The sequence below is a fragment of the Terrapene carolina genome, unplaced genomic scaffold, assembly GCF_002925995.2.
Source record: "Terrapene carolina triunguis isolate 2854851 unplaced genomic scaffold, T_m_triunguis-2.0 Scaffold68, whole genome shotgun sequence".
NCBI classification, from domain to species: Eukaryota; Metazoa; Chordata; order Testudines; family Emydidae; genus Terrapene; species Terrapene triunguis.
Window position 1 is genome coordinate 41,414,456 of NW_020664419.1, and position 27,745 is coordinate 41,442,200.

A 27,745-nucleotide genomic window follows, 5' to 3' on the forward strand; every position below is an offset into this window, starting at 1 on the left:
CTTCGGGAACACGATGCCCAGATGGACAAAGTCCTAGATAAAGCAGTTGAATAAATATAGTTTTTCTGAGCAATATTTTTTTATAAAACATCTTGTGTTCATCAAGGGAAACCAGAGAGAAACTTTCAGTCAGTATCCAGTCATTTGTTGAAAGCCAAATGTGTCACACTAGATTAGTCCGACTGAAAAACTCGTGATAAAAGCTCTCCCCCCTTCTAAAACTAATTAAGAAAAAGATAAAAGAACTTTGGTTTGATAGAACAGTTTGCTCACTGAAGCAAGTTACCATTTAATTTCATGCTGTGGTTGCTTAATTATTGCTCAAAATAAGACCATGAGGCATGTAAACTTATGTGTGTGTGATTTTGTCTGTGTTTAGGGGTGAGGGGAAAGTGTTGCCAGTATGGCTTATAAAGATCTTTTGGCTCCTGAACATAAATTCTAAAAGTCACCTCAGTGTTTCAATGGACACATCCCACTATAACTAATTTTATTTGGAGGAAGATGTTAAATTGCTGCCTGTTCATGCTTTATTCTAGGAGACCAGCTTTGACTAACATCATTCTCTAGTTGGTTGCCAGGAAATCATCCGGGCATTAGGCTTCAGAAGGCAGCTGCCTAGGGCACCATGACTACAAGGTAAACCAACAGGGCTGAAGTGTCATTGCGGTCACCCTCCAATAAACCAGTCCTTAACCAAACTCCTCTACCATCATCACTGCTTCCAACGAAGCAGAAACAGTAATTCCTGAATCCAAGATCTAGAATGCCAGTGCTGCTAAGACAGTTCCATTTTCCTCCAGTGGAAAGGACACAAAACCATAGAGGAGGAATAGATGAGTCTGCAGACCAACCATTTAAAATTCTGAGCTAGATCCTTACTCTTGCTAATTCTTAAGTGTGCAGCTGAAGATTCCCCAAGTGTTCTGGGGCTCATGGTGGGACGAGATATAACTGGAGCATGCTGTGCTCTGGGTTATCCATTCTGGTATAACAACTTGTAACAGGCTGTTAAAAGCTGGTGCAATTTAGACCAGTCCTGAGGCTGCTCTAACTTGCATTGGGGCTGAATTAGCCCCTGGCTCCCTTGAGGACCAGGAAAGTCACCTTTGCATTCCCACCCAGTGTGCCAAGTGTTCCCCTGGTATATCTGAAATCAGCTCTTTATCTATAGTTCATGACAACTGGGACTTCAGAAGAATGTGGTACAAGTAGAGAACAATGCTCTCAAGATATTCCCTGCTGAACATTTTTCTGCAGAGATCCTTTAGATCTTTTCTTCAAACCTTCATTAAACATCAGCCCCCTATTACACATAAGTGTTATGACAGATAGTTTGTGTTTTAGTACCTATTTGCTGGTGTAAACTGAAATATTATTATATAATATTGTTTACTGAATAGTGTTTCAGTTTATCTGCATAACGTCTAGTAGATCAAAGCCAATGATTTTAAAAAAATCTAAGTATTTCTTACCTTAATTTCCAGTATATTTTGATTACCCCTTGAGATCACCACTGGCTTTTCAAAAGGTTTAAATACAGGATTATTCACATAATCAAAATCGAAGTATTGTTTGCTGACTCCATCAAAAATGAAAAACACTTTTGTTGCAAAGGGTAGTTGCAGATTGAAGGATTTCAGAGAGGGAGTTGTGCAACAGATTATCTCTGTGTTAGAACGATGGTTACATGTCTGTAATAAGAAAGGGGTACAGAATAGAGAGATGCATTTAATATACTGGAGGTGCATAAACATTTTCAAACACCATACAAATACTTACATTAAAATATATTCTTCAATGGGCAACTCTTTTCAAATAAAGTTTATAAAAGCTGCAGAGCAGTAGGTATCTTGCTATAAAAAAATCAAAGTAAAATTCTCATGCATCTTATGCAGCATTTTTCTTAGATCTGAGTGATCAGTGCAAAAATTTCACTTTGATGGCATTTGCACACTTTTGAGGAAGCATATTAGCAAACATATTTCCTAGCATCAGGGTGCACATTTTAGGCAAATATTTTGTAGATAATTAATGGAAAGTAAATCTCAAAGCCAAGGATCATCAGTATATTATATTCTGGCTACTTTGTTACTGCTCCAGTGACACAACACAGCCACAACCCAGAATAACCAGTCTCTGTCAGAGGGACTCCCATGTGGAGATCTGCTGGAGTGCCATTCCCTTAATACTGCCAAAGTGACATGAAGTGACCAGAACATGGCTGCCAAACTCATGCTATGAGAACCTGTGCCAAAAATGTACTAATTTTCTTTTAAAATTATATAGTTAAGGCTCCAGTCCTGCAACATACAATGCTCAGGTGGACTAATGTGCCCATGCAGAGCACCACTGCAGTCTCCCCATATGTTGTATGCTACAGGATCCGTTTCAACCTGTATTTCCTGACAGCAGCTGTGAAAAAGGATCCCAAAATGAGCTTTTGAAGGGTTGTGTCTTTGGTTATATCTTTTCTTTAAAAAAAAAAAAAAATGATTAGAGAAGATGGTAGAGCTGCCACTGGAGCTGGTCAGGAATATTTTTGACAAAATCTTTTTTCATCGGAACACATTGATTCGTTGGGAAGGTTTCTCAGGTTTAGGATGGAATTTTCTGGTCAGAAAGAGAGAGACCTCCCACCCCACGATAGCCCACAGGCTCAGAGTGGACTTGAACCTGGGTCTGGGTGAGTACCCCAACCACTGACTTATTGGCTATTCTGGGGTGGGTCTTTCTCTCAAATATTTTTTGAAAAGTCACAATTTCTTTCCAATGAGGGATGAAAACAAATTCTGAAATCTCGATTTTCCCCCCACCAATGTCTCCCTTATTCTGACCTCTTCATCTCCATTCCTCTACTGTGCACCTCAGTTGGGTGTAAACAGGAGTCAGCTAAGCCAAGGGTAGGAAATACGTGAACACCAAAAGCAGAGCACTTAATATTTATTTCAATATTCACCTTAACAAAATGCTTGGTATTTTGTGGTAGCAGTTGCTGCCAAAATAGGTGGCGTTTCCTCTGACATGTTGACCAGATTTTCAAACGAGGACACTGGTGGTGGATGTCCCAAGGAGGGGTTTGGTGGAGGATGAGGGAAGTTGATTGGAAGATAGAAAGAAAGGATCCCTCTCTTCCCCCACTTTGCATCCTCCTCATTTCAGAATGAAAACAGAGGGCACATTACAGTACAGGGCAGGGCACAGAAAAAAGAGTATTTGTCTCTGCGGGACTGCTTGTACTCTTGCCTTCCTGCTCCCTACTGTATACCACTGGCTCATCTACACTCACCATCATTCAACAGTTCCATCATTCCCACTCCTATTCCTTCCATTCTCCCACCTCAGCTCTGCCAAACCTTCCCCCTCAACTCCCTCCCAGAAACCTAACTCACTTCTTAGAAATCTTCTCCTTCCCCTAAACCCTCATCCTGGGCAATGCCCCGCTATGCACACAAAACCCCTTCCATCTGATCATGACTCAAAACAACCCCCCATCAGAAAATCCCCTCCATCCCATAGGGTTGCCAACTTTCTAATCCCTGAAAAGCTAACACCCTGCCCCACCCCCTCCCCTGAGGCCCTGCCCCGACCCCTGGGACTCACCTGCTGCCTGCAGAGCCAGACTGGGAGGAGCTGATGCAGAGCCTGTCCAATTAGGGCACAACAGGGCACGGCAGGTGTCAGTCCCCAGAATGAGGGGCTTGGGTGGGGAAATCAGGGCACAGTGGAGTGGGGGGTGTCGGTCCCTGGAACGAGGGGTTGGAGAGGGGAAATTGGGGCACAGGAGGGTGGGGGCTCTATCCCTGGAGCAAGGGACTGGGGAAATCGGAACACAGTGGGGCGGGGGGCAGACAGGTTACCCACCTGGATGGCGCTAGTACCTACTTTGGAGTCCGGTCTGAGAGCCAGCCAGTTCTCTCCATCAGGCTGGGAGCTGGGAAAAGCAGCACCTGCTAAGCAAAGCCACTTCTCCAGGCTCCAGCAGCAGCTACTGCTCTTCCCCCCCCCCCCCCCCCAGTAGTAGAGGCCAGGTACTGCAGGTAACAGAACTTCTAGTGTCCGGTCAGATGTGCCGACTGGACCTTGCCAGTTTCCCTTTTCGACCGGACATTCTGGTCGAAAACTGGACACCTGGCAACCCTACTGTCTCACATAGCACCCCCTCAGTTCAGAGCCTCCAGTTTTTGCTTGGCCTAGTCAAGAGGCAGAGGAAGCAAGGAAAGCCTATATCTACAGTAAACGTATCTAGGGGGCATAATGACTGTCTCTTAGGCTCTAATATGAGTCAATCCTACAGAGGCCTGTATTCTCTACTTTGAGTTCATTCCCTCTGCTGCCTGCAGCTCATAAGCAGATGGGGTTACTTCAGCTCCACAAGAAGTTCCCCCAAAGGTAAGCAAGTGCACTGCACCCTCCAGCTCAGCAGCCACCTCATAGAGACTATACTTGTCTGTAGCATGGCTGACAGTTGGGACATTAATGATGGTTCTTAGCACTACCAGCTAGGGTGACCAGATGTCCTGATTTTATAGGGACAGTCCCGTTATTCAGGTCTTTGTCTTATATAGGTGCCTATTACCACCCCACCCCACTCCGCACCCCAAGTTTTCACACTTGCTATCTGGTCTTCCTACAACCACCCCACAGCCCTAAAAGTCACAATACTCCAACAAAAAAACTTCAAAAACAGACTCCAAATTGAAACTGCAGAATTGGAATTAATTTGCAAACTGGACACCATTAAATTAGGCTTGAATAAAGACTGGGAGTGGGAGTTTATACACAATGTATAAACTATTTCCCCATGCTAATTTTTCCCCTACTGTTACTCACACCTTCTTGTCAACTGTTGGAAATGGGCCTTTCTCATTATAACTACAAAAGTTTTTTTTCTCCTGCTGATAATAGCCCACCTTAATTGATTAGTCTTGTTGTAGTTGGTATGGCAAACCCATTTTTTCATGTTCTCTGTGTATATATATCTTCCTACTTTCCACTGCATGCATCCAATGAAGTGGGTTTTAGCCCACGAAAGCTTATGCCCAAATAAATTTGTTAGTCTCTAAGGTGCCACAAGTACTCCTCGTTCTTTTTAGAAAACCAATATTACTGTTGAATAACTCTCTATATATAAATAGAGCCAAAATACTCCTTTTTAGTTATATTGGTTCTCATTATAAAATCCAATCTGAATGTTGCCTTGAAATTAATTTCCATTTGTTTCTTTCTTACCAAGTTAATGCAGTACAATTTAGCTCTATATCAAATTAGTATAATAATGGTTAAAGCTATTTACTCACATTAGCTTGAAAAGTGGGATTAAATTATCTGTCTATAGATCAGCACTTTTTCTTATCACCACAATAATTCATGTTTTCATACATAACAGTGCGAAATCTTAGCCCTGCCAAGCAAAACATACTTTTAAGGATCTGGAAAGGAACACTGGAGTTTTAAATCTGTACTACAAATTTTACTTAGCTACGGATTATGGGCCCAGTTCTGATCTCAGTAAAATGGCTGCAGCTCTCACTGAAGATAATAGGAATTGCACCCATGTAACTAAGAGCTATTTGGTTTTATGGACCATACTCTGTCTTCAGATATACCTACGCATTCCTGTTGACACCAGTGTGATCTCTGGGGTGCAACAGAAGGTAGAATCAGGCACCATAATTTTATAGTACAACTAAACTATTATCTTTTCTATATTTCAGTTGCATTTGTTACTTGGTTCCCTGGTCACAAGGTGACCTGCTGTTGGCGTGAAAACTGTATTTTAACCAACAGTATAACACTTATTGAACTTCAGTTCTGCAGTGAAATGCCCCAATTTCTCTAGTAGTTACAAGTTTCTTTGATTTTTTTAAAGAACTATCCTGGTGTCCTTCTGAAAAACCAACAGGTGGCAGAAATGTCCCAATGAGAGCTGCTCAGAATTTAACAGGATACATTTTAAATTCCCCTTATTTTTTGACCAGTGTTGGTTCTCGTGTTGCTATATTGCCCATTTTCCTGTGCATGGAGACTTGAGTTTTAAATCCTGCTCAGACCCCCTTCTTTCTGATTTACGGATCAGTCTAAGGCAGAGCAGAATTTAAAAACTAAATTTGTGTGCATGCTGTAGGGAGAAAGGAGATAGCTTTTCTTGCTGCTAAGACAATCTGGGATGCTGAAGATTAATGCAAACAGACGTAACAGGAACATATTCTAAATGGGTGCTTCTCTCTCTCTCTTGTTGCTGTTGTGGGCCTCCCTTCAGATATTTAGGTGTGGGCTTTACCCCTTGCCATGTCAAGCTTTAACGGAAGGGCCTGCGAAACTCTCATCGACTTCAATGGTAGCAGGAACAGGCCCAAAAGTCAGTACTGACAACACCCTGGGCCTAACTACATGCAGGTGCCTTCCTCCCTGTAATGTCTTTTCAAATTCAGCTGGCTAGGAGCATTCAGAGCGTTAATAATTCATGATAGATTCCAAGGTCAGAAGGGACCATTGTGATCATCTAGTGTGACCTCCTGTATAACACAGGCCGTAGAAGAATTCATAGAGCAGATATTTTAGAAAAACTTCTAATCTTGATTTAAAAATTGTCAGTGATGAAGAATCCACCATGACCCTTGGTAAATTGTTCCAGTGGTTACCATCTCTGTCTGGTCCCCAACAGGTCCAGCTCACTCGTCTCCTGCAATGTAGCCAAGTTTCTTTGGCCCAATGGAACATTGTTGTAGGATTCTCTTTTTAACTCAAGTCTATGAACTCAGGTCTAACACACCCTGATATATTAAACTGACTAGCCTAGTATAAATGAATTGTTAAAAATAACTATTAAACAAGGTGGGCTCAAATCCTGAGCTTATGTAAATCGTCATAGCAATTTACTCCAGCTGAGGATGTGCTCTGGACCTAGAAGATAATTTGAGTCAATGTATTAATAACAAATGTATGATGAAAATATAGAATCAAGCTATTTTTTCCTTATTTATGACTATCCTTTTTAAAGATTCCTATAGCATTGTGCTGGTCACCAAGTCATCACTAAAATACATATATTTATACAACCAAATATGTCTTAGGTAATCATTATACTTATTTGATTAATGTGAATTCATTACACATCTTATCTACTGTACAGTAGTGATGTCTTTTAAATCAATAGCAGTGGTATTCATAACTTTGTTTGTGGCTATCTGTTGGAATTGGTTCTGAAGCCATCTACTTTATCAGGCCAGTCTCTGAAGAGGATGCTCTCAGAGAATGATAAAAATCTAATAATACTCTTTAGAGGTGATGCAATGTGACTGATTGGTAAGGTCAAGATAAATCTTATTTGCAATGCCCTTTTTGTTACGTGATTTGACATGACATTTTTACCTTGAAATTGGTTTTAGCAATTGAAGAATATGATGGTTTAGTTTTCAAGAAATATTGGATTGAGAATCTATAAGGAAAGAATTATAATTCAATCAATTGCCTACTCAATTAAGATACTGCCTATCAGGCAGCACCTTTAACTTTTATTTAATTAGGTTTTAAAATACATTTACTTTAAAAGCTGAACCTGTGTTCTGCTTGTGACTATAATCTGCATCAGAAGAAAATGAGGAAGAAAAGATGCCAAAAATGTGGAGTGTTTCACAAGCATATAGCAAATAAGTTTACCCAACAGAGAATAATGACCCTTCACTTAATCCATTTGACTCACCACTTAAAGATATGTATTTTTGCCTTCATAAAATGTGACTCTTGAGGCAATTAATGAAAGCTTGATTTACAGAACCTGAACTTCAATCCACAGTTTGATTTTTTTCAACAGGATAAAGAGCAGAAATCTTTCTCCACATTTAAGGGGTCACCCAGCAGCTGACCCAGATAACATGGAACAAATGTGATTTGAAACGGTCAGAAGGGGCAGAGAGGAGAACTTCACTTTTGACACAGAGTCTAAAATTTTGGAGTTTTCCAATGATGAATGAAAGATGGATAAGATCTACAGCAATTTGGGAGACTTTTATATTGTTTCTGTTCCCCTAGATATCTGTATCTCAGAGTCCAAAGGGTGATTTCTCAGTAATCTGGTAGACAACAAAATGAGAGGTAGGGATAGGAATTCAATGGCTGGCTTGGGGAGTGCAATCTCCCATCTCAACAGGATTTTCTCTCTTGGTGAGAACGTCAGACGTAACCTTACTTGGTCTGTTGGTCATGAAGATCTGTCACAGAATGCACCAGCCTTTGCAAGGACAGATGCTGCTGTTTAGGCTGGTGCACCAGTGGGTATTAATGATTCAGGGGCATCTGCCCCTATTTCTCTTCTAGTCATCTTATTGGATGAAAACACAGAAAAAGAGTGTCTAGTCCAGATGGTACAAACGCCAAGCTGTCAGATCTCTGCACCAAACAGTAGACAGAGCTACAGCCTTACACGATTCTGGCTTCCTGATTCTGAAGACCAGACCTGGCCTCAATATAAATTTCAGCTGCTACCAATTCTACTACTGGCTTAGGGTCTTTAATGGACTCTACATCACTGGAGGATTGGTGTATCTTCAGCACTCCCCCTTTTTGCCCCTCATGCACAGTCCATATACCAGGAGAGATGCAGGGCCCACGAGCATCTGCAGGGAGTTCCTCTCCAACAAGGGAATTCTCTGCTGGGCATTTGTGGCAGGCTTACAGCCGCTGTGTATGACTGAGGTAATCCAGCTAGAGAATCTGACCCTCAGTATCTGTTGGGGCAGACAGAAAGTTCTTCAAGAGAGGAAATGATGAGCTTCTGTGATTTCCATGAAATGGAATAAACAAGCAAAGTTACCTCCAATATTATCTCATAAAGCTACCCGAGACTCGCATGATCCCAGGCTTTTGGGTTTGACGGGTACTACAAACATGGATAGATTCAAGATATCCCAAATCTGAGAAAGCTTTTATACTATTCCTTTAATCTCATGGGAGGTGCCTGGGAATAGAAGAGAGAGAGAGAGAGCAGCATCACAGGGGAGCAATTAAAAGGTTCTCAAGGCTATCCAATGGAAGGGGCTAGATATTGTGGGCCCAGTTTTGTAAATGCTTGAAATGAAAAAATAATAATGAGAAAAGAGATGATCTTATGCTGTTACAATGCAAAAGCCACAAAATACCTGGCCTGATACCAGGACAAATCCATATTGGATCATAGATGTGACAACTGTCTATTCTACAGGCTGTGGAGGTAGAGGAGAGTTTGTCTAAAAATCTAAGTACTTCCTAATTTTGCACCTCAGACACCATGGGACATTCCTTTATAGAAGACGTTAAGAGTATGAATCAATGGATGGGGATGAGGGTGGGCCATACCACTACAGTAGAAAATTCCCAAATGACCACTTGTTTGCTATTAGGGAATCAATGCAAAGTATAGGCTTTCAAAGAGAAAATATTGACCTCAAATGCTTAGGGGACAGAAGAGATCCATTAATAAGACTTACTGCAGAGGTTAGAAAGACTTCGTTTTGCAGGCAGGCACATGAGCTCAAAATTCGTTTCCAGATGGTAAGGCCAGATTATACAAAGCCTTTATATAACCGCACAAGAAAGAAGGAGCCTCTCTCCTCCTGCTATTCTCAGCTTGGGATGGGACATACTAGAGCTCTTCATCAGGGAATGCAAGGCCTCAGAAGAGCTAGTGCTATTCTTGAAACTAACTAGAGCTGGTCAGAAAATGGAATTTCCATTTGGAAGGAAATTCCAACGTCTCAAAATCTGATTTCCATCTAACTTGGAAGGAAGGGTCAAAATTTCAACATCATAGAACAGAAATTCTGAAAAAATTCAATTTGGAAACATCAAAATGTTTCATTTCAATAATGCGGAATTATTTTCCTACAATATGGGGAAATGTTTTGATAATGTCAAAGTGTTATAATGTTTAATGTAAAACAGTAAATACAATATATATAATATTAAAATTAACACTTGAATATAAGAAAGTCTAAGTGAAATAAATCAAAATGATAAAGTTGAAATGAAACACTTTCATGTTACTGAAATGAAATGTTCTGACATAAAAAAGAAATGAGAAAACCTAAATGATTCCTGTCAAAAATTTTGTCGTGACACATTTTGATTTTGAGAAAACTGCATTTTCTGATGGAAAACTATTCCGCTAATTATTTTTGACCAGCTCAAACACCGACTTCTTCAAAGGGCTGAGGAGAACAGGCAGAGCAGAGCAAACTCTCTCCAAAGCTAGCTAATTGCTGTGTTCCCTAAAGCTTCAGGCTGCCCAGCACTTCCTGCAGCTCCCACTGGGGGAAGTCAACTTCTGTGCACACATATTGCCCATCATGGAGCTGTGGCTCTATGTCATTTACTTGCAGGGCACTTGGATGCTCTGGATCCTAGCTGAGGGAAATGGAAGGAAGAGTAATATCTCCTCCTTCTCTTGACACTATAGTAGCTCCTCTGTGGGTGTTCCTCATAGTTTAGGGCTCAAAGTTCACAATGTGGGATGGGGTAGGCAGCAGCCAAGCCCATTCTGCACCACCAACCACTTGCTACCAGTCAGCTCTGTGTTCTTGGGGAACCAGGGTGCAGTATCTAGCCTGTCTGACTCATGAAAGACACGCCCCCCCAGTCTCTGCTTGAACCAGAACCGATCAGAGACAAGGCTTGCAGAGAGCAGTGAAGGGCGTTGGGAGACACACCTAGACCCCTCCTGACAAGGGTGACAAGATTAAGACATCTCCATTTGCATACAGAATGGAGGGCAGAGACAACTCCCCTAGCCTCATCAGCATGAAAGATAGGACAGGGATTAGCGTACAGAATGAAGAACAGAGAACCGCATTGAACTCTGGGACCAGAAAAGAAGGGAAGCACTGCATCATGGGAATCTTTGCTCCAGATGTTAATGAACCTATGCCTGCCCACACCCAGCTCAGCAGTTATCAGACCAATTCTAGTAATGAATCCCTGATTGATATCCAAAATACTGAAGCAGCCTAGTTGCATTGTGAGCTCCCTGGAAGAAAACACCACCCATAGCCAAGAGTGATCAGCTCCTATTGTCTAGCCTAAAGAAAACCCTTGAGTCATCAGTTTACCCATAAACAAATCTAGTGTTCTCCCTTGAACCATTGTTGTTTCTCTACAAAAACCCCTAACTATGTTCAAGTAAGTGTTCTTATGCTTAGACCCAAACTATGCATCAGTTCCACTGGGACTCCATCTTCTCCTGACTGATCGTGCTGGGGGCTCTGCCTGTCTCCAGCACTCAGGACCCTGAGCTACCACCATCACTTGGGAACCCAACCAGTTCAAGCCTCATGGAGTGGGTGAGATCCCTCCCTCTCTCTCTCTGTTTTCCTTTCTACCTTAGGTATTAACCTTTAATAATGTATGTTATGTTGGTTTAGCCCTCCTTGTGTAGTTATCACTATTATTCAATAAATAACTTTTGTGGTTAAGCTGGTTGCTTCTCTCTCTCTTGCTGAACTTTACTCTTTTGTGTTTTTAGCTTCCCCCATTTACTCTGCAGCAACGCTTCTTTTACCTAAGCTAAAGATCCCTGCAGCGCCCAAAATACTGTGGGATTTGCTCATCAAGTAGGTTACTACCAGTACAATTGTGATGTGAGAGTGGGGATAGGGACGTGTTGAATCTAGGACACATAAGGGTGGCAGCTTGAAAGTGCTGCTTGATCCAGCCCATTGAGTCCAGGGACATATAAGGGAGTCAGCTTGAAAGTGCCGATTGACCCGATCTGCTCAGACTTGCTCTGTTTATGTAAGTGTGTGTGTTCATCCAGTTCTGGGGCTGGAGGAACCCAGGCCTGGGGAACCTAGGTCCTGCAGGTTAGCTCCATTGGAAGGGAACTTGCATAAGGGAGAAGTAGAGCTCCATATGAAAACACACATGATACAAGCAGTACACATTGATAGAATTACAGAACCCCCCCCCTCCCAGAAGAGTAACCCGAATAAATGAACATACCCCAAAATAACGGGCAAATCTGGTAACACCCTGCAGGATCTGAGTGCTGACCCTGTCAATATTAACTCCCGCCCTTCTCCCTTTGCAATGTGGAACATGCCTTGAGGAATAAATCTGGGGGCAGAGATTGGTGGCGGAATGACTGGCAGTGAAACTCAACAGGAGGTAGGCCGGTACAGAAGCACAAAAACCCAGGGAGCATAGCAACAGGCTCCAATGTTTTATTCTTCTTCAGTGATTTAATTTAAAATGTAAAAAAAAAAAAGCGTGATGTGATTTCTTATTTGTGCTTATCTTTATGTTTGCTTTTTTGAACTGCGCTTTGCAATTTAACTTGCAATTTAATTTGGGTTGAATCATCACTCATGTCTCAAGCACAGGTCCAGTCCCACACCATTAAAGTCAAAGGCAGTTTGGCAGTTGGCTTCAATGGGAGCATAATTTGTCCCTATTATTTAATTATTTACTTTGCACTATTTTATTGCTCTCAAATTGCAAAACTCCTCTATAGCATCCTTTATAAGATATTATTATTATTATTAGTGCTAAACAGATTTAAAAAATCTAGTTTTCAAATGATCATTGAGCTTTATTGCATGTAGCGGAATCAATCAGAATTATGCAGATAATGAAATCCGGGTCTGATCCTGTTCCCAACGGAGTCAATGAAAACCTTCCTGTAACAAGGAGGGGCTTCTCCCCAGCTTCCAAACACTCACTATTATGCCCAGTCTCCTTTTGGAAGGTTCATTTTCTGACCCCAACCAAGTACCATAATAGAAAACAGTCTTTTAACTCACTCCTTTCCCCCCAGCTTCAGGTTCCACTGGTCTCTGGCCCTCCTTCTCCTGGCAGCTTCCCAATTTGGGGTCCCCTCTATTTCCTTCCTGGGGCAGTAGCCCCAGGGCTGCTTCCCTGAGAACCTGGCCCATTGCTCGAGGGAACTAGACACAGCCTGTCCCACCCATTCTCTTCCCTCTCTCATTTCCTGCCCTCTGGCAGCCCTTTATAGGCCCACTTGTAGCCTAGCTCCCTTGAATTGGCTGGATTGGGCTTATCTGCTCTGACACTGGGGCACTGGGCCCAGTTCTACTCACAAGGACCAATTCCCTTGTGACACTTCTCTTGACTCCAATGGGGGCAGGATCAAGCCCCCAAGGTACAAGGTACAAACAAGCCAGGCTGACCAAAGAGAACAGAGTCATTCAGGTTACGATGATGAGATGATATTTTATCATCCAGGAGGCTGACTCACCACAGTGAAGTTCTTTCCTAGCTTAGGTACAGTGATCACCATCTGAGGAAGATACACTGAATTCAAGTTGATTCCATAAACTGTGATTGTGCTTCCACCACTGGTAAAAATTAAAAATGAATCATTACTATTGTATTTTCTAGAAAAAGCCATATAATCAAATATATTTTAGATCAAATTACAGCATGGAAACAAAATCAAAGACATACAAACGGAATAGGAAATACAAGCTGAAATATAGCTTATAGTAGTGATATTTATTTCTGGGAATTAAGTTTCTTTCACACTCAAGATAAAAAACAAACAAACAGGAACAAAAGAGAAAAAAAATGTAAAAAACTGAATAATTGTATTTAATTTCTGATACACCAGAACAAAAAAAGGGAATGTGCATTTTAAAGGAAGATAAAAAAAATTCCTAAGTATTTGCTAGCGTATTTTACACATTGCTTTCAAAGCATAATCTTAAAAAAGGCTTTCCTTTTCATTGCTGACTTGTTTGCAGACAGATGGTTGTGCTCAAGATAAATAATAAGATATATATATATATATGTACAGCCCTGCAAATCCGCAGATATGTGCTTTATATCTGCGGACCATGTTTGTGGATCGCAAATCAGATGCAGATATAAATTTTGTATTGCGCAGGGCTCTATATGTATGCACACGCAAAAATAGTATTATCGTGAAAACAGATATAACATATGTATGAATGAGTTGTGCTGCCTTAGAACCCCTTTACTTCCCTGCATCTTACTGAACTGTGATGTTAAAATTATTTACCACTGTAATCAATGGAATGTCTGAACAGAATAGCTAGATGCATGTAGTTCAGCTGGACATCGAAGATACACTCAGCAGCAGCAAAGTTAAATTATGTTCAAAAATTGACAGAAAAATCCACCCCTTCACCTTTCTAAGGAAATGATCTGTTTTCTGCAACCAGACCATAATAGAAGCAATTGGCATGGCAGCTAGAGATAAAACATCCAATTTCTCTTGATAGATTTTTGCCCAATGGTGTCATTCTGCCATTCATTACTTTCCTGTATCTATGAGACACTTTTACTCACCTAAGAAAAGATTTAGCTGGATGAATTTTAAAAACAATAGGGTCTTCCTTGTACGTAAAATGAACCTTAGCTTCTCGAATAGCTAAATCAATCTCCATTTTAACAGGATATTCCGATGGAATTCTTTGTGCAGGTGTGTAACACACTACAGTACTATCAGATTCACTGAAAGGAAATTACAGAAGAAGAAGGGAACTTGTCTTGCAATAATCACAAAACACATAATCTGTTTAAAACACAATCCTAAATTAGGCCCTGATTTTGCAGGAGGATCCACTAGCACAAGTTGCCACTGGGGTCCAAACAAGCAATTCACATTGCAGAATCAGGGCCTCAAAAATAAATATGAGATGAGGATGAGACAATAATGTCATTTATGCTAAACAGTCTTTGAAATATCCTTATCCTTGTCATTCCAGTCCTGCTCTGATGAGAAAAGACTGACATTGTACAATCTCTATAATGACCCTGGCCCTCCAAAAACAGGCTCTGTGAAGTTAAACTGGGATTTTGCTCTTGGAGAATGTTAGCATTTTAAGCCTATTCCAACTACCTTGCATATATATGGCCACACACGGCCAGATCTTTAGCTGTAGTAAATTGCCGTAGTGCCACTGAAGCTGATGGATCTTTCCTAATTTACATCAGTTGAGGATCTGGCCCATAGCCTTTAATAACACTGGTCTACAATTTTTGAGAAGTCGTCTGCTTCAGAGATAAAATGTGCTATTTATTATGTATTTTGATGTGCTGAATTCAAATATGACAATTAAAACAACTGATTGGCTACTGTTTCTAAGATATTTAAGTTTTTACATTTTATGTCTATGTATATTGTGTAGATAGTAGAGTTTTAATCATAAATTGTAAACCTAGGTCTTTTCATGTGTTTATGGTTGCTTTACATGATAATATTTCACCTGTCCTGTTTATGTAACACTTTAAAAATCAGCAAAAGGGTTATCTAGATAAAATTTATTATGAAACAAAAGGCAAAAAACTATTATGTACATAGTTTAGTCCTATTCAGTGTCTACTCGGCGCTTCTTGGCTTGTCTCTTGTATTCATTAAATGGAGCATCTCTTGTCACTGTCCAGCAATAGTCTGCAAGCATTGATGGGCTCCATTTGCCCTGATAGCGTTTCTCCATTGTTGCAATGTCCTGGTGAAATCGCTCGCCATGCTCGTCGCTCACTGCGCCGCAGTTCGGTGGAAAAAAATCTAGATGAGAGTGCAAAAAATTTATCTTTAGTGACATGTTGCAACCAAGGCTTTTGTATGCCTTGAGGAGGTTTTCCACCAACAACCTGTAGTTGTCTGCCTTGTTGTTTCCGAGAAAATTTATTGCCACTAACTGGAAGGCTTTCCATGCCGTCTTTTCCTTGCCACGCAGTGCATGGTCAAATGCATCATCTCGAAGAAGTTCACGAATCTGAGGACCAACAAAGACACCTTCCTTTATCTTAGCTTCACTTAACCTTGGAAATTTTCCACGGAGGTACTTGAAAGCTGCTTGTGTTTTGTCAATGGCCTTGACAAAGTTCTTCATGAGACCCAGCTTGATGTGTAAGGGTGGTAACAAAATCTTCCTTGATTCAACAAGTGGTGGATGCTGAACACTTTTCCTCCCAGGCTCCAATGACTGTTGGAGTGGCCAATCTTTCTTGATGTAGTGGGAATCTCTTGCACGACTATCCCATTCGCAGAGAAAACAGCAGTACTTTGTGTATCCAGTCTGCAGACCAAGCAAGAGAGCAACAACCTTCAAATCGCCACAAAGCTGCCACTGATGTTGGTCATAGTTTATGCACCTCAAAAGTTGTTTCATGTTGTCATAGGTTTCCTTCATATGGACTGCATGACCAACTGGAATTGATGGCAAAACATTGCCATTATGCAGTAAACCAGCTTTAAGACTCGTCTTTGATGAATCAATGAACAGTCTCCACTCATCTGGATCGTGAACGATGTTGAGGGCTGCCATCACACCATTGATGTTGTTGCAGGCTACAAGATCACCTTCCATGAAGAAGAATGGGACAAGATCCTTTTGACGGTCACGGAACATGGAAACCCTAACATCACCTGCCAGGAGATTCCACTGCTGTAGTCTGGAGCCCAACAGCTCTGCCTTATTCTTGGGTAGTTCCAAATCCCTGACAAGGTCATTCAGTTCACCTTGTGTTATGAGGTGTGGTTCAGAGGAGGAGGATGGGAGAAAATGTGGGTCCTGTGACATTGATGGTTCAGGACCAGAAGTTTCATCCTCTTCCTCTTCCTCGTCTGACTCAAGTGAGAATGATTCTGGTGCATCAGGAACCGGCAGTCCTTCTCTGTGGGGTACTGGGCATATAGCTGATGGAATGTTTGGATAACGCACAGTCCACTTTTTCTTCTTTGACACACCTTTCCCAACTGGAGGCACCATGCAGAAGTAACAATTGCTGGTATGATCTGTTGGCTCTCTCCAAATCATTGGCACTGCAAAAGGCATAGATTTCCTTTTCCTGTTCAACCACTGGCGAAGATTTGTTGCACAAGTGTTGCAGCATATGTGTGGGGCCCACCTCTTGTCCTGATCTCCAATTTTGCAGCCAAAATAAAGGTGATAGGCTTTCTTAACCATAGTGGTTATACTGCGCTTTTGTGATGCAAAAGTCACTTCACCACAAACATAGCAGAAGTTATCAGCACTGTTCACACAAGTACCAGGCATCTCTGCTCACTTTGGCTAAACAGAAATGTGTCCCTTTGCAAAATCAAACACTGACAAATAAGAGAGCACGACACTGTATGATTTCTAGAGCTGATATAGGGCAATTTGTTCAGCAGAGTGATGTAAGCTTCGTTATGATTGCATCATCCATGATTTCTAGGAATAACATGATGCAATTCATATCATGTATGACGCAATACCAGCTTCAGATTGCATCATGCATTGTTTTGCCTAAAAAGCAAGTACTGTCCAAACCCAGTCATAGATTTATTCATAGATCCAGTCAAAGATGTATTTTAGTCATTTCTGGTTTAAATTGAGATCCCTTCCCTTTATAACTCACTTATCCTCCACCATTCCCAAGTCAAGGGTCGTGTTTACTGACCCAATAGCATATCTTGAAAACTAGAGCCAATCAACAATTTTAAGCATCATTTTCGTTCTCAGTGACCCAGAATTAGTAAAGTTTGACTACATTTATTTCAGAAGCATTTTGGCTGTAGAGCAGTGTAATGAGGCAATGGGCTTTTACTGAGTAGGCTTTGAAAGTCACCTAATAGTGTACATGTGGAAGTGGCCTAAGATAATTGTTTGTCACCCAGCACAGGTCACAGGGCCTTTCAAAAGGTAAAGGAAGAATGAACAAAGGTCAATACTAAAAAAAATAAGGACAAAAGACCATATTGTAATTGTGTGGTGGCGATTTGGCTGCAGTGGAGGCTATCTGAGTTTGTCTGGGGGAGGAGGTGAGAGTCAACTTGTGCCTTTATGTATTTAGTAGTTTGAGAGATCAGTGGATGTAAGGCTCATCACTTTCACTCACACCAATGAAACTCAGGAGTAACTTAACCAAAATCAGTGGAGTTACACTAGTGTAAAACAAGTACGAGTGTGAGGAGAATCAAACTCATTGCCTGAACAAACTGAAACAGGCTCCCGATGGGCAACAATATTTTCATTATTTTGAAGTGTTTTTCATACTTCCTGCAGTCATATTTGCAGAGGAGGTATGCCATTATTTTGCGTGAGCAATTCTCATAATTTAAAAAAAGCATACATGATACAATACTTTGCACCTTAGATCCAATTGCTTCCCTGCAAGGTAAGTATCTCCATTTTACAGACTGGGAAATGGAATTTCAGAGAGCTCAAATGACTTGGTCAAGAATGTACGTTAAATCAGTGTCAGAGCCAGGAATGAAATACAGCCCTCCTGACTCTGGGTCCTGTACATTAACTCATAGACCATTGCTCTCTCATGTGTCCCACAAGTGTAAGTTTTTGCCATTAGGTTTCTCCATAACCATGTGGAAAAACTCAAAATTTAGACCAATTCTGCCCCAAAGAAAATGGGTACAACTTCTATTACCTGAAGTATGCATCACACCCATTTAACCAAGGATAGGACCGGGCACAATGTATGTAACAATAACTGCAACATCAGTGTTGTACAGCGCCTAGCACAACAGGGTCCTGGTCCATGACTAGGGCTAAGCACTACAATAATACAAATATTATTATTGTAGATTAGCAAAATAGCCGGCAACTTCATGATATTTCTCAGCCCAAAACCTATAGCTATTATTATTTAATGATTATACAGAGGTAGCATTTAGAATATGTCTACACAGCAAAACAAAACCTGAAGCAGCTAGTCTCAGAACCCGGGTCAACTAAGACCTGGTGAGGGGGAGGCCTTAGAGGCCTCAAGCAGGTCAGGGCCCCACTGTGCTGGATGCTGTACAAACATATAGAAAATACCTCAACGGTCTTACAGTCTTAAAGACAAGATATAACAGATGGACCAGATGAACAAATGGGTTGGTGTGGGGGTGGGGCAGACAAAAATAATAGGATGTGTGCAATTCTTATACAGTCAGGAGCTGTCATCACTTGTCATCAGCTTTTTATTTCCTCTCGGGCTGTAGTGAAATGTATGCATTACAGAAGAGGTGAAATCTTCTCCTGACCTGTAGGGCACAGGGACTACGCCGGAACTGAAAGCTAGCACATTCAAGTACTACAGTGCCACTTCTACATAGCATTAGGGGATGGGTTCATTTACTTTGTATGTCCAAAACATTTAATCAAACCCAGTTCATAATACAAAGCAAACACACTCTTGTGAATATAATACCTTTTTAAGGTGCATGGTTTCCCACCAACATAAATCTCTCTGGATTTTCCACTCTTTAAGTATTTCCCTGATAATGTTAATAATGTTCCACCAAACTTGGGACCATAGGTGGGAGAGATACTTGTTATTACAGGATTCTGTAGGGGTAAAAATAATAATTTGTCTTATTAAATTGTGCTTCAATATCTTTAAAAAAGGATATTAAAATATACAATCATAATATTCTTAGCACTTTAATGAGGCAACAATGACTCAAATAGGAACATAGGAATTGTTGTGCTGGGTCAGATCCATGATCCATCTAGTCCAGTATCCTGTCTCCTGTTTTAATGAATAATTAAATTAATTTTGGCACTACAATTTTAATCGGAGTGCTTACCACATAGGAAAATGTGTTGAAGGAAGATGTGCCATGTCCACTTGAAACACTGCTGGTTATATTAAAACTGGGGTTCTTTGCAGCAGCAACAGTGCATTCTAGCCTTTGAAAAATAAAGATCAAGATGGTTTTTATTTTGTTTTCTGGACTGACTATTTCGTATGAAAATGGAGTCACATGAACTCATAATAATACAACATCCATACTAAACAAAAATCATAAATCCATCTGAGTGATGGATACTTTAGAAATAACAATAAAATAAACTGTAGTTCTTTATCAGAGGGGTAGCCGTGTTAGTCTGAATCTGTAAAAAGCAACAGAGGGTCCTGTGGCACCTTTAAGACTAACAGAAGTATTGGGAGCATAAGCTTTCGTGGGTAAGAATCTCACTTCTTCAGATGCAAGTTCTCTAGTATCACACTAAACTTCACATCACTATAGTGTTTGTATTTAGCCAGGGAAAATTATGTTGATATATTGAATATTATATTTCTGAAAACACTGAGCATGTGACAGAAAACCAGTGTATCTTATACATGTAATGTTTACTTTGTTTTAAAAATTTCCCTTTACATCTGAATTTTGTCAGGCAGCAAAAATGTACAACTATTAGCTTCTTGTTTTAATTTAAACCTTACTGAAAAAATAAATTAGAATGTGATGGCAATATGCATCAATACATTATATATATATATATATATATATGGTCAATTTCTTTTCCTTACATTGTTTTATTTGCCATGTTAAACTATTCAGGAGACAGAGTTATCATGGCATAGCAGTGACATCTCTATTAGAAAGAAAAGAGCACATCTTTGCGTAGCTTAAGATAGCAACAGCGGCTATACATGGCATTGTCTATCTTGAACTAGATGGGTAGTGATGTATCTAGCAAGACCCTGAGACAGCAGGTTGCTTTATCAATATATTGGCAGATGTCATCAGCTGAAAGAGAATATTCATAGAATTTGTCAGTTCTGCAAGATGCTAATCAATGTCTCTGTCCTGGCCACAGTGAGCTTAAGACTTTCATCCTGGTCCCTCTGCCAGACATTGGGAAAATACAGAAACAGTTTTGTTAGTGTCTGAGACAGAGGAGATGTACAAAGAGTCATCAGACTATTGATGACAATAATGCATGTATCCCCTCATCATCTCCCCAGCAGCTTCTCAAATTTGAAAGGGAGAGATGGTAAAAGCGAGCCCTATGGGACCTTGACTAAGACATCTTAGTTATGAAGAGCAGTTATTCATTACCACCTTCTTGGATCTCACTAACAGTAACAAGCAGAACTTTCCTAAGACCCTTTCACCTTTGCCAGGTCCCACCGACGTGGCAGCGCACCTCATGGTCAGTCGCAGTAACGACTACTGAAAGAACCATCAGCCTTAGCTAGGATATCAGACCTCCGACACGGAGGCCCTCAATGGATTCCCCTTTTCTGAGGAGATTGTTGCCTAAGACTAATGCTGTTTCTATACTATTGTATGGGTCTGAAACCTGGGAACTGGAGGAAGCCAGATGCTATTGGAGGGCTACAATCCAGCAAGTGAAGACTCTAAGGGATTTACTATGCAGGGCATTTTAAGTATCTTACTTGTTTTTGTTGCTGACTTTTACTTCCAGAGTACAAGGCTTTCCTCCTATAAGCACTGCTGTATTTTTTAAGTCAAATCTATTATTTTTGCTGAATCCAAAGTCCCAGCCACACACTGTAAGTCTTGTTCCGCCTTCTAATGGAGCGCTCCTTGGGACAATCTATAAGAAAAACATATACTGTTTTATCAGTTTTGCTAGAACTTCAGATGAATTTTACATAATGTGCAAAGGAGAAGAATAGTTTTATAGAAGCACTTCATCTGGTAGACGGTATCCTACCATTTATCTTAATTGTTCATCACCTTTCATTCATCACATTATGGGCTTCCTCAGACAATAGCAATAAATAACAAAACCTTTGCTAGAAAGCTCTGAGGGATAGTGTTTAGGGGCACTGAACAAGCTGTGCATTGTAATAATCTTTTTAATCCTCCTGATCTTGTCTTTTACATCCCATTTCTGGTATGTTAAACATACAATGTATGTGATTTTATTACAAGCTGAATGCTGAACAAAAGAGTCCAAAAATGACCATGTAACTTTTTTGTTAGCTTGATGAAAGGGCAGGTATGCACAATGGAGCAGCTTCAAAGATGTCTTAATCAGATATTGCTTTGGCAGTTACAAAGTTAATAAGACTTCTACTATTCTTTGACTAAAATCTGTTACATTTGTTTACTTCTAATTCTGAGTTAAAAATAAACTACCTCTCGGCAACATACTGACAATCTAGAAAGGAAATGCTTTTTTTCTATATATTGTAAATTGTGTTGTAAAATAGAACAATGGTGGGAAAAATGTAGGAACACTATAGAAGTTGTACAAACCTCAGTTAAGGTATTCAGCAAAGCACTGCCAATGAAAGTCTAAAAGACACAGGGGTTTAGGGTTGATGTGGGCTTTTAACAATACTGCCTAAGTTTGCAAACATTCCAGTCACTACCAGATAATCAACAGGGAACAAAAGACTTAACTTACACTTGTGATCATAGTACTTAAACGTCTTTGGCTTAATGCTCCTAGTGATCGCATATTTGCCCTTAAAATCCAATACAATTGTGCCTTTCATAAACTCTACTTCTACACTCTCAAGCTGAAAGAAAACTGCTTAAGAACTATGTGGCTATTATTTCATCTAAAATCCAGTAAGACAGGCTCATTTCCTTTCAAGTCTCCTAGTAGCTATACATGAAGAATCTCACAAATGAAACTGTAGGTTAAAAGCTGTTGAGAAATACTTCACAGGAATTATATCATATATTCTATACAGTGAAACTTACTACTGTCATCAAAAACCAGAAGAAGCTCATTGAAAGCAGTGGGAGTCTTTCCATTAACTTCAACAGGCTTTGGATCAGGCTGTGACTGAGCAAAGCACAGGGGACCTATCCAAGGGTTGGGGGAATAGAGTAAGAGCAAAACAGAGATGCCCACATAGCCACTCAGCACATTATACTACAGCCAGTATTACACCTTCTACAGTACGGGGAACTAGGCCATAAAGGGTTTGTGTTCACTGGTTCTCAGAGTTACATTTTCCTTATTTGTTTTTTGTTTCTAGGTCCCCAAAGAGACTGACTTTGTATCATTGCCCCTGCTCAGGGCCGGCTCCAGGCACCAGCTTAACAAGCAGGTGCTTGGGGTAGCCAAGGGAGAGGGGCAGCACCTGCGACAATTCGGGGGTGGCAGGTCCCTCACTTCCTCTAGGAGCGAAGGACCTGCCGCTGAACTGCCGCCGCCGATCGCGGCTTTTTTTTTTTTTTTGCTTGGGGCGGCAGAAATGCTGGAGCCGGCCCTGCCCCTGCTCCATGTAACTCAGCATGCACTCTGCCTTTGGGGTAACACTCACCTTGGAGCCCTACCAGGGAAGGAAATTGTTTTGTAGGGGTGAGGTAAATCCCATTGTCTGAACAATAATGCACAGGTCCGTACCATTTGAATATCCCTATTTGTAGCCAGTCAGCTATCAAATAGGGAAATTAAAAGCAAACTTTACAAAACTATGCAATATTGTAAGCGAAGGGACTTACCTGACCCCTCTCAAATTGCCTTATTCCTCAAAGGTAGGGTGTGACATCAGCCATATAATGTATGCTGGGGGATGACATGAATCAAGGGATAACAAATCTAGCCATTACATCCTGCAAAACAAGCTTAAACGGTAAGTTTTAAAAGTGGATATTAAAGGATAAAAAAAGTTTCTGATCTTGTGTGATTCTTTAAGTTGAATAAAAAGGCTTGAAATGAGTTTTAATTCATTTATTTATTTTTATTCTGTTTGTTTTGTACCTTAAATATATCAAGAGTCCAGCCTTGTTTTCCAGACTTTTTCTTGGAGGACTCACGGAAACTGAATTGTAAGCCTTCTGAAGGGTGTTTAACAAACAGGTCTTTTCTGCGAACTCTTCATAGTGCATTTGCACTAATTAGGTGTTAACAAAAGAAAACAAAAAACAAACAGTTCTAAACAGGACTCAGGACTTGTCTACCTGTTTTAATTAGAAGAATTTATGGAACGAGTGGAGAAGTAGTAGGAGTAAGAAAACATCACAGATAACAACAATGAAACCCAATTCATGGCTTGATCCAAACCCCTTTTAAGTCAAAGGCAGTCTTTCCATCATCTTTCCTGGGCTTTGGATCAGGCCTTAAAATGAGAGCAGAAGTGATTTTTAAGCAGAAAATTTAAAACTCAGTTTTTTCACTTGGTTTTAACAGCCAACATGTTTAACTCAAATGCCCTATAAACTGTTGGAAGAAAAGATGTTAAAGATTCAACAGCTCCATCCCTTCAATTAAGGGACAAGAAAGCTCACAATGCACATCTGAAACCTCGAATGTGTCCTCCCATTAAACAGGGAACAAAAGGCCTGACATTCTTGATATTTCTAAGATAAAAAGCCACCCTGTTTAAAAACAGCAACAAAACCTCTCAGGGCTTCTTTATACACAGTTAACAAGCAAGATTGGACACAACCCTATTTTTTTCTCCTGTGCAGTTCACCTGCCACAGTGACCTGAATTCCACAAATAGAGCATTGCAATTTGTTCCATTACCAAGTAATCTCTGATGAGACCCATCCAAGACTCCCAGATTTGATTTAGCACTGTGTGTCCAGGCTGAGAAAATGCACTTATTTGTTGGCATAAGCAATAATTGCAAAGCATTTCGATAGGTGTACGGTGCCAAACAGTTGAGTGTTCAGAGAAACCCTGTCTGTGAGAATTGGAGTTGTCTGTCTCACCCACAGCTAGCTGTGTTTTTCTATATGGCATGATGGAGGGATTCCGTCTGTTTTTACCATTTAGAGAATGTTTGGAAAGCAGCAGTTTGGAGTGCAAGAATCCTGCTGAGACCTCTCCAGCTGGGAGAATGGTCACTGTGACCCAAAACTTCAAGTAAAGAGCTGGGATATTTAAAGCAACGGGGCAAGAACTGGGAGATCTACAAAGCTCCAGTGGAAAAATATTGGACTCCTTTCCTCCTCTCTACAGGGAGAAAATCCCCTAGTAGATTTTTCATTGAATAAAATGCTGTGGAATACACTGGGAAAGATTTTTTCAGAGCCTGATCCAAATCCCACTGAAGTCAACAGGAGTCTTACCATTGACTTCAGTGGGCTTTGGATCAGGCCCTCAAAGCACCTCTTGCATCTGCTTCAGGTGAAAGATATCATATAACATATTTAAACCCTCTGCCTCCCTGAAATCTCGCTTACTTTTTGTGGGATTTTAGGATTGAATGTCAAATATCATGCAAAGCAGGTTTCCTCCATTTGTTAGGAACAAAACATGCTTAGCTCTTGTATTTTATGCACATGGGTTTAAAAATAGAACAGAAAAAGATTAATAATCTGTTTAAAATATTTTTTCAGTAATAATGTTAAATGTCATGGTCAAGCAGAGCAAGAAATTTGCCTTAACAGCTAGCAATCCACAGGGAATTAAGCACTTAGCTGCATTATTTTCCTCCCAAGCCTTCTAGGAACAAGTTTCACAAACTTGTGCATGCTGAAATGCAAATCTTTAGGAGAGTCACTTTAAAGATCAATCACTGCCACATATTTACTGAAATTTAAAATATATACACACACACACATTTGAACACAGGGCACTAAATTATAAATAAGTATGAAAAAACGTATGAGATCTTGCACTCTTTAAAGTTGTAGAGGTCCAATCCTGCAATCCCCACTTGTACTGAGAAATACTTTATTGAGAGGATTCATTGCATTGAACTCAGAGGGATTACCTTCATGAGTCAGCACTACTCAATATAAGGATTGCAGAACTGGGCTCTCCAGGAAAGGTTTTAAGAATGGCTCAGTACACTCAACTCTGTATGAAGTCAATGTACGTGCTCAGCATATCTGAAAATCAGAACCTACACACAAAATAAGCTATGTTATATAGCTTTGAACAGTTTGGTCTTGTAGAAACATCATATGTATATATTTAATTATGATGGCAATGGAGACTCTCTGGGCTTGATTCTCCACTGCCTTGTATCCAGTGTTATGCACCCAAGTACATGCGTGATTCACAAATTCATAGATTTTTAAGGCCAGAAGGGTCATTAGATCATCTAGTCTGGCCTGTATAGCACAGGTCATAGAATGTTGTGCACTTGTACAAAGTGAGTGTAAAACATTCTCGTTCTTATTTTACAGCCCTTTGCACAGATGTAAATGACTGCACAAGACAGTAGAGAAGCAGTGCCATAATCATTTTGGTATTCATAATCCTAATATTATGAAATATTATTTCTTTTAAAAAGTGTCTCTCTCTTTGTGCTTAGTCTTTCAAGTTTCATCCCTATTTATAAGTTCAGACATGCAAAAGGAATAAGAATTTAACACTGTATACATCAGTAAAAATAATGGCTATAAATGCTACAAGCACGTTTTATGCTTGTTCTCCGCTCCATTTACTAGTGTATTAACTGCTCCATGAAACAAGGCCTTCATCATTGTGTCACACTTAACACAAAATGATTTGGTTCAATGCACAGTCAGCCAATACAAATCTTGCCTTAACCATAGCTAAATGAAAACAGCAACGCGCTAGTGGGCTCTTTGATTATCAGTGTAATTTTGCTCTTGTGTACTTTTTAACATTTATGGGGTTTTCTACAACTGAAAGCGGCCTTCAGCTGTCCTCTTTCCCAGGGACAGAGCCACAGACTCTGCCCTGCCCCAGGGCCATGCACATGGCAACCAGGCCTACGGGAATGACACTCAAGAAACTGTCAAGGCTGGGGAGAGGTTTGAAAAAGCACCTGGCCTAAAGATGTCTCCTTGGTTGGAAGCGCTGTTACAGAGCTTAGGTAAGGAAGAGAGAGGATGCCATCAGGCCAAAGATGTTCCCTTTCTCTCCCATCCGTGCCACAAACCAAAAAGCAGCAGGGGTGGTGGAGGGAAGAAGAGACAGAGCCATCCATCAAAATGTGATATGGGATGGGGAACTCCTCCACATCATCTCCAGCAGCTGTGAGCAGGAAGAGTCTTCCTACCCATTCTCCCTGTGAGGAAGGCTTTGAGAGCTGACTTGCCCTCCTTCTCCCCACCACGTGAAGGGAATTTCCTTTTTTAAATCACAAACAGATCAGTTGAAACCCTGACCCAGTTCCACATTTGAGACAGTAAATGGTAGTTATTGAAGACCAAGGCTTCTTCCACAGATCCCCAGCAGAGGGACAAATCCAGAATGGGAGAGCGGTGGAGCACAGAATGTGGGGAATTTATTTACATGAGGTCAGCAGCCAGTTAAGGGTAATTAGGCTGAGGGGAAGGTAAAGACAGTGGAAACTTTATTTATCATAATTTAAAAAAGAGAAAAAATGTATATTAAAATTTTATCTATTTGGTTGTAGTCCATGTGTAATTTGCGTTCATACACTGTAAGCTCTTTGGGGCAGGGCCATGCCTTCCTATATCTTTATACAGATCCTAATGCGATGACACCACCAATCCTGATACTGTTGGAATGCAGCATAAACAAGAATAAACAATTACATTAACACAAATTCTTTTCATCACACTGCTCTGTGACTCCTGGTCTTGAAAAGCTCTGAGATTTTGTAAGGGGAAAAGACAGCTTGCTCTTTTTACTGCATAGGCTGGCTAGCTGCATAGCTAGCATCTGCAGACTTCCAGGGCTCAGAAGGCTCAAGAGGCCTCAGGTACATTCTGTTGGACAGGTATGCTTGAAATACATGTGCAGTCCTACCTCTGAGATAAATTTGGGGGGAATTTTTTTTACCTCATAAACTCTCGGCAAACATGTCTCCTGGGTCCACATCCTTTTAACACACTCCCAGGACCTCACACACCGATCACTACACCAGCCACACTGCATGAAAGGAGGTGCTGAAAGACACTGACTGCAGGACTTAAAGTGATCACAGCCTGGTCCATTCAAGGGAATCTTGGTTATCTATTGATAAGAGAATTATATACAGATCTTTACAAAAATATCTTAACTAGCAAGGAGAAACTCCTTATTTATGCAAAGTATGATGATGTTACTCTGGTTTCAAATGTGAAAATTACTCCTCTACTGTAGTTTAGTTCAGTAATTAGAAGATCTGATAAGTACCGTATATACTC

At 40.6% G+C, this 27,745-nt stretch overlaps 1 protein-coding gene across 2 annotated transcripts in view; it reads right to left on the reverse strand.

Moving 5' to 3' along the window:
• MET (MET proto-oncogene, receptor tyrosine kinase) overlaps nt 1–27,568 on the reverse strand; it is a 51,163-nt gene extending 23,595 nt beyond the window's left edge. For both annotated transcript variants that reach the window (XM_026648739.1, XM_026648738.2), the window contains exons 1-7: nt 27,399–27,568; nt 21,136–21,296; nt 19,535–19,637; nt 19,156–19,292; nt 14,302–14,466; nt 13,229–13,328; nt 1,476–1,694 (exon numbers count right to left, since the gene is read on the reverse strand). In XM_026648739.1, coding sequence (XP_026504524.1) covers nt 1,476–1,694; nt 13,229–13,328; nt 14,302–14,466; nt 19,156–19,292; nt 19,535–19,637; nt 21,136–21,296; nt 27,399–27,494 — 981 coding nt within the window. In that variant the 5' untranslated portion in view covers nt 27,495–27,568. The remainder of the gene's footprint in view (nt 1–1,475; nt 1,695–13,228; nt 13,329–14,301; nt 14,467–19,155; nt 19,293–19,534; nt 19,638–21,135; nt 21,297–27,398) is intronic.
• Nucleotides 27,569–27,745: the final 177 nt, after the last annotated feature.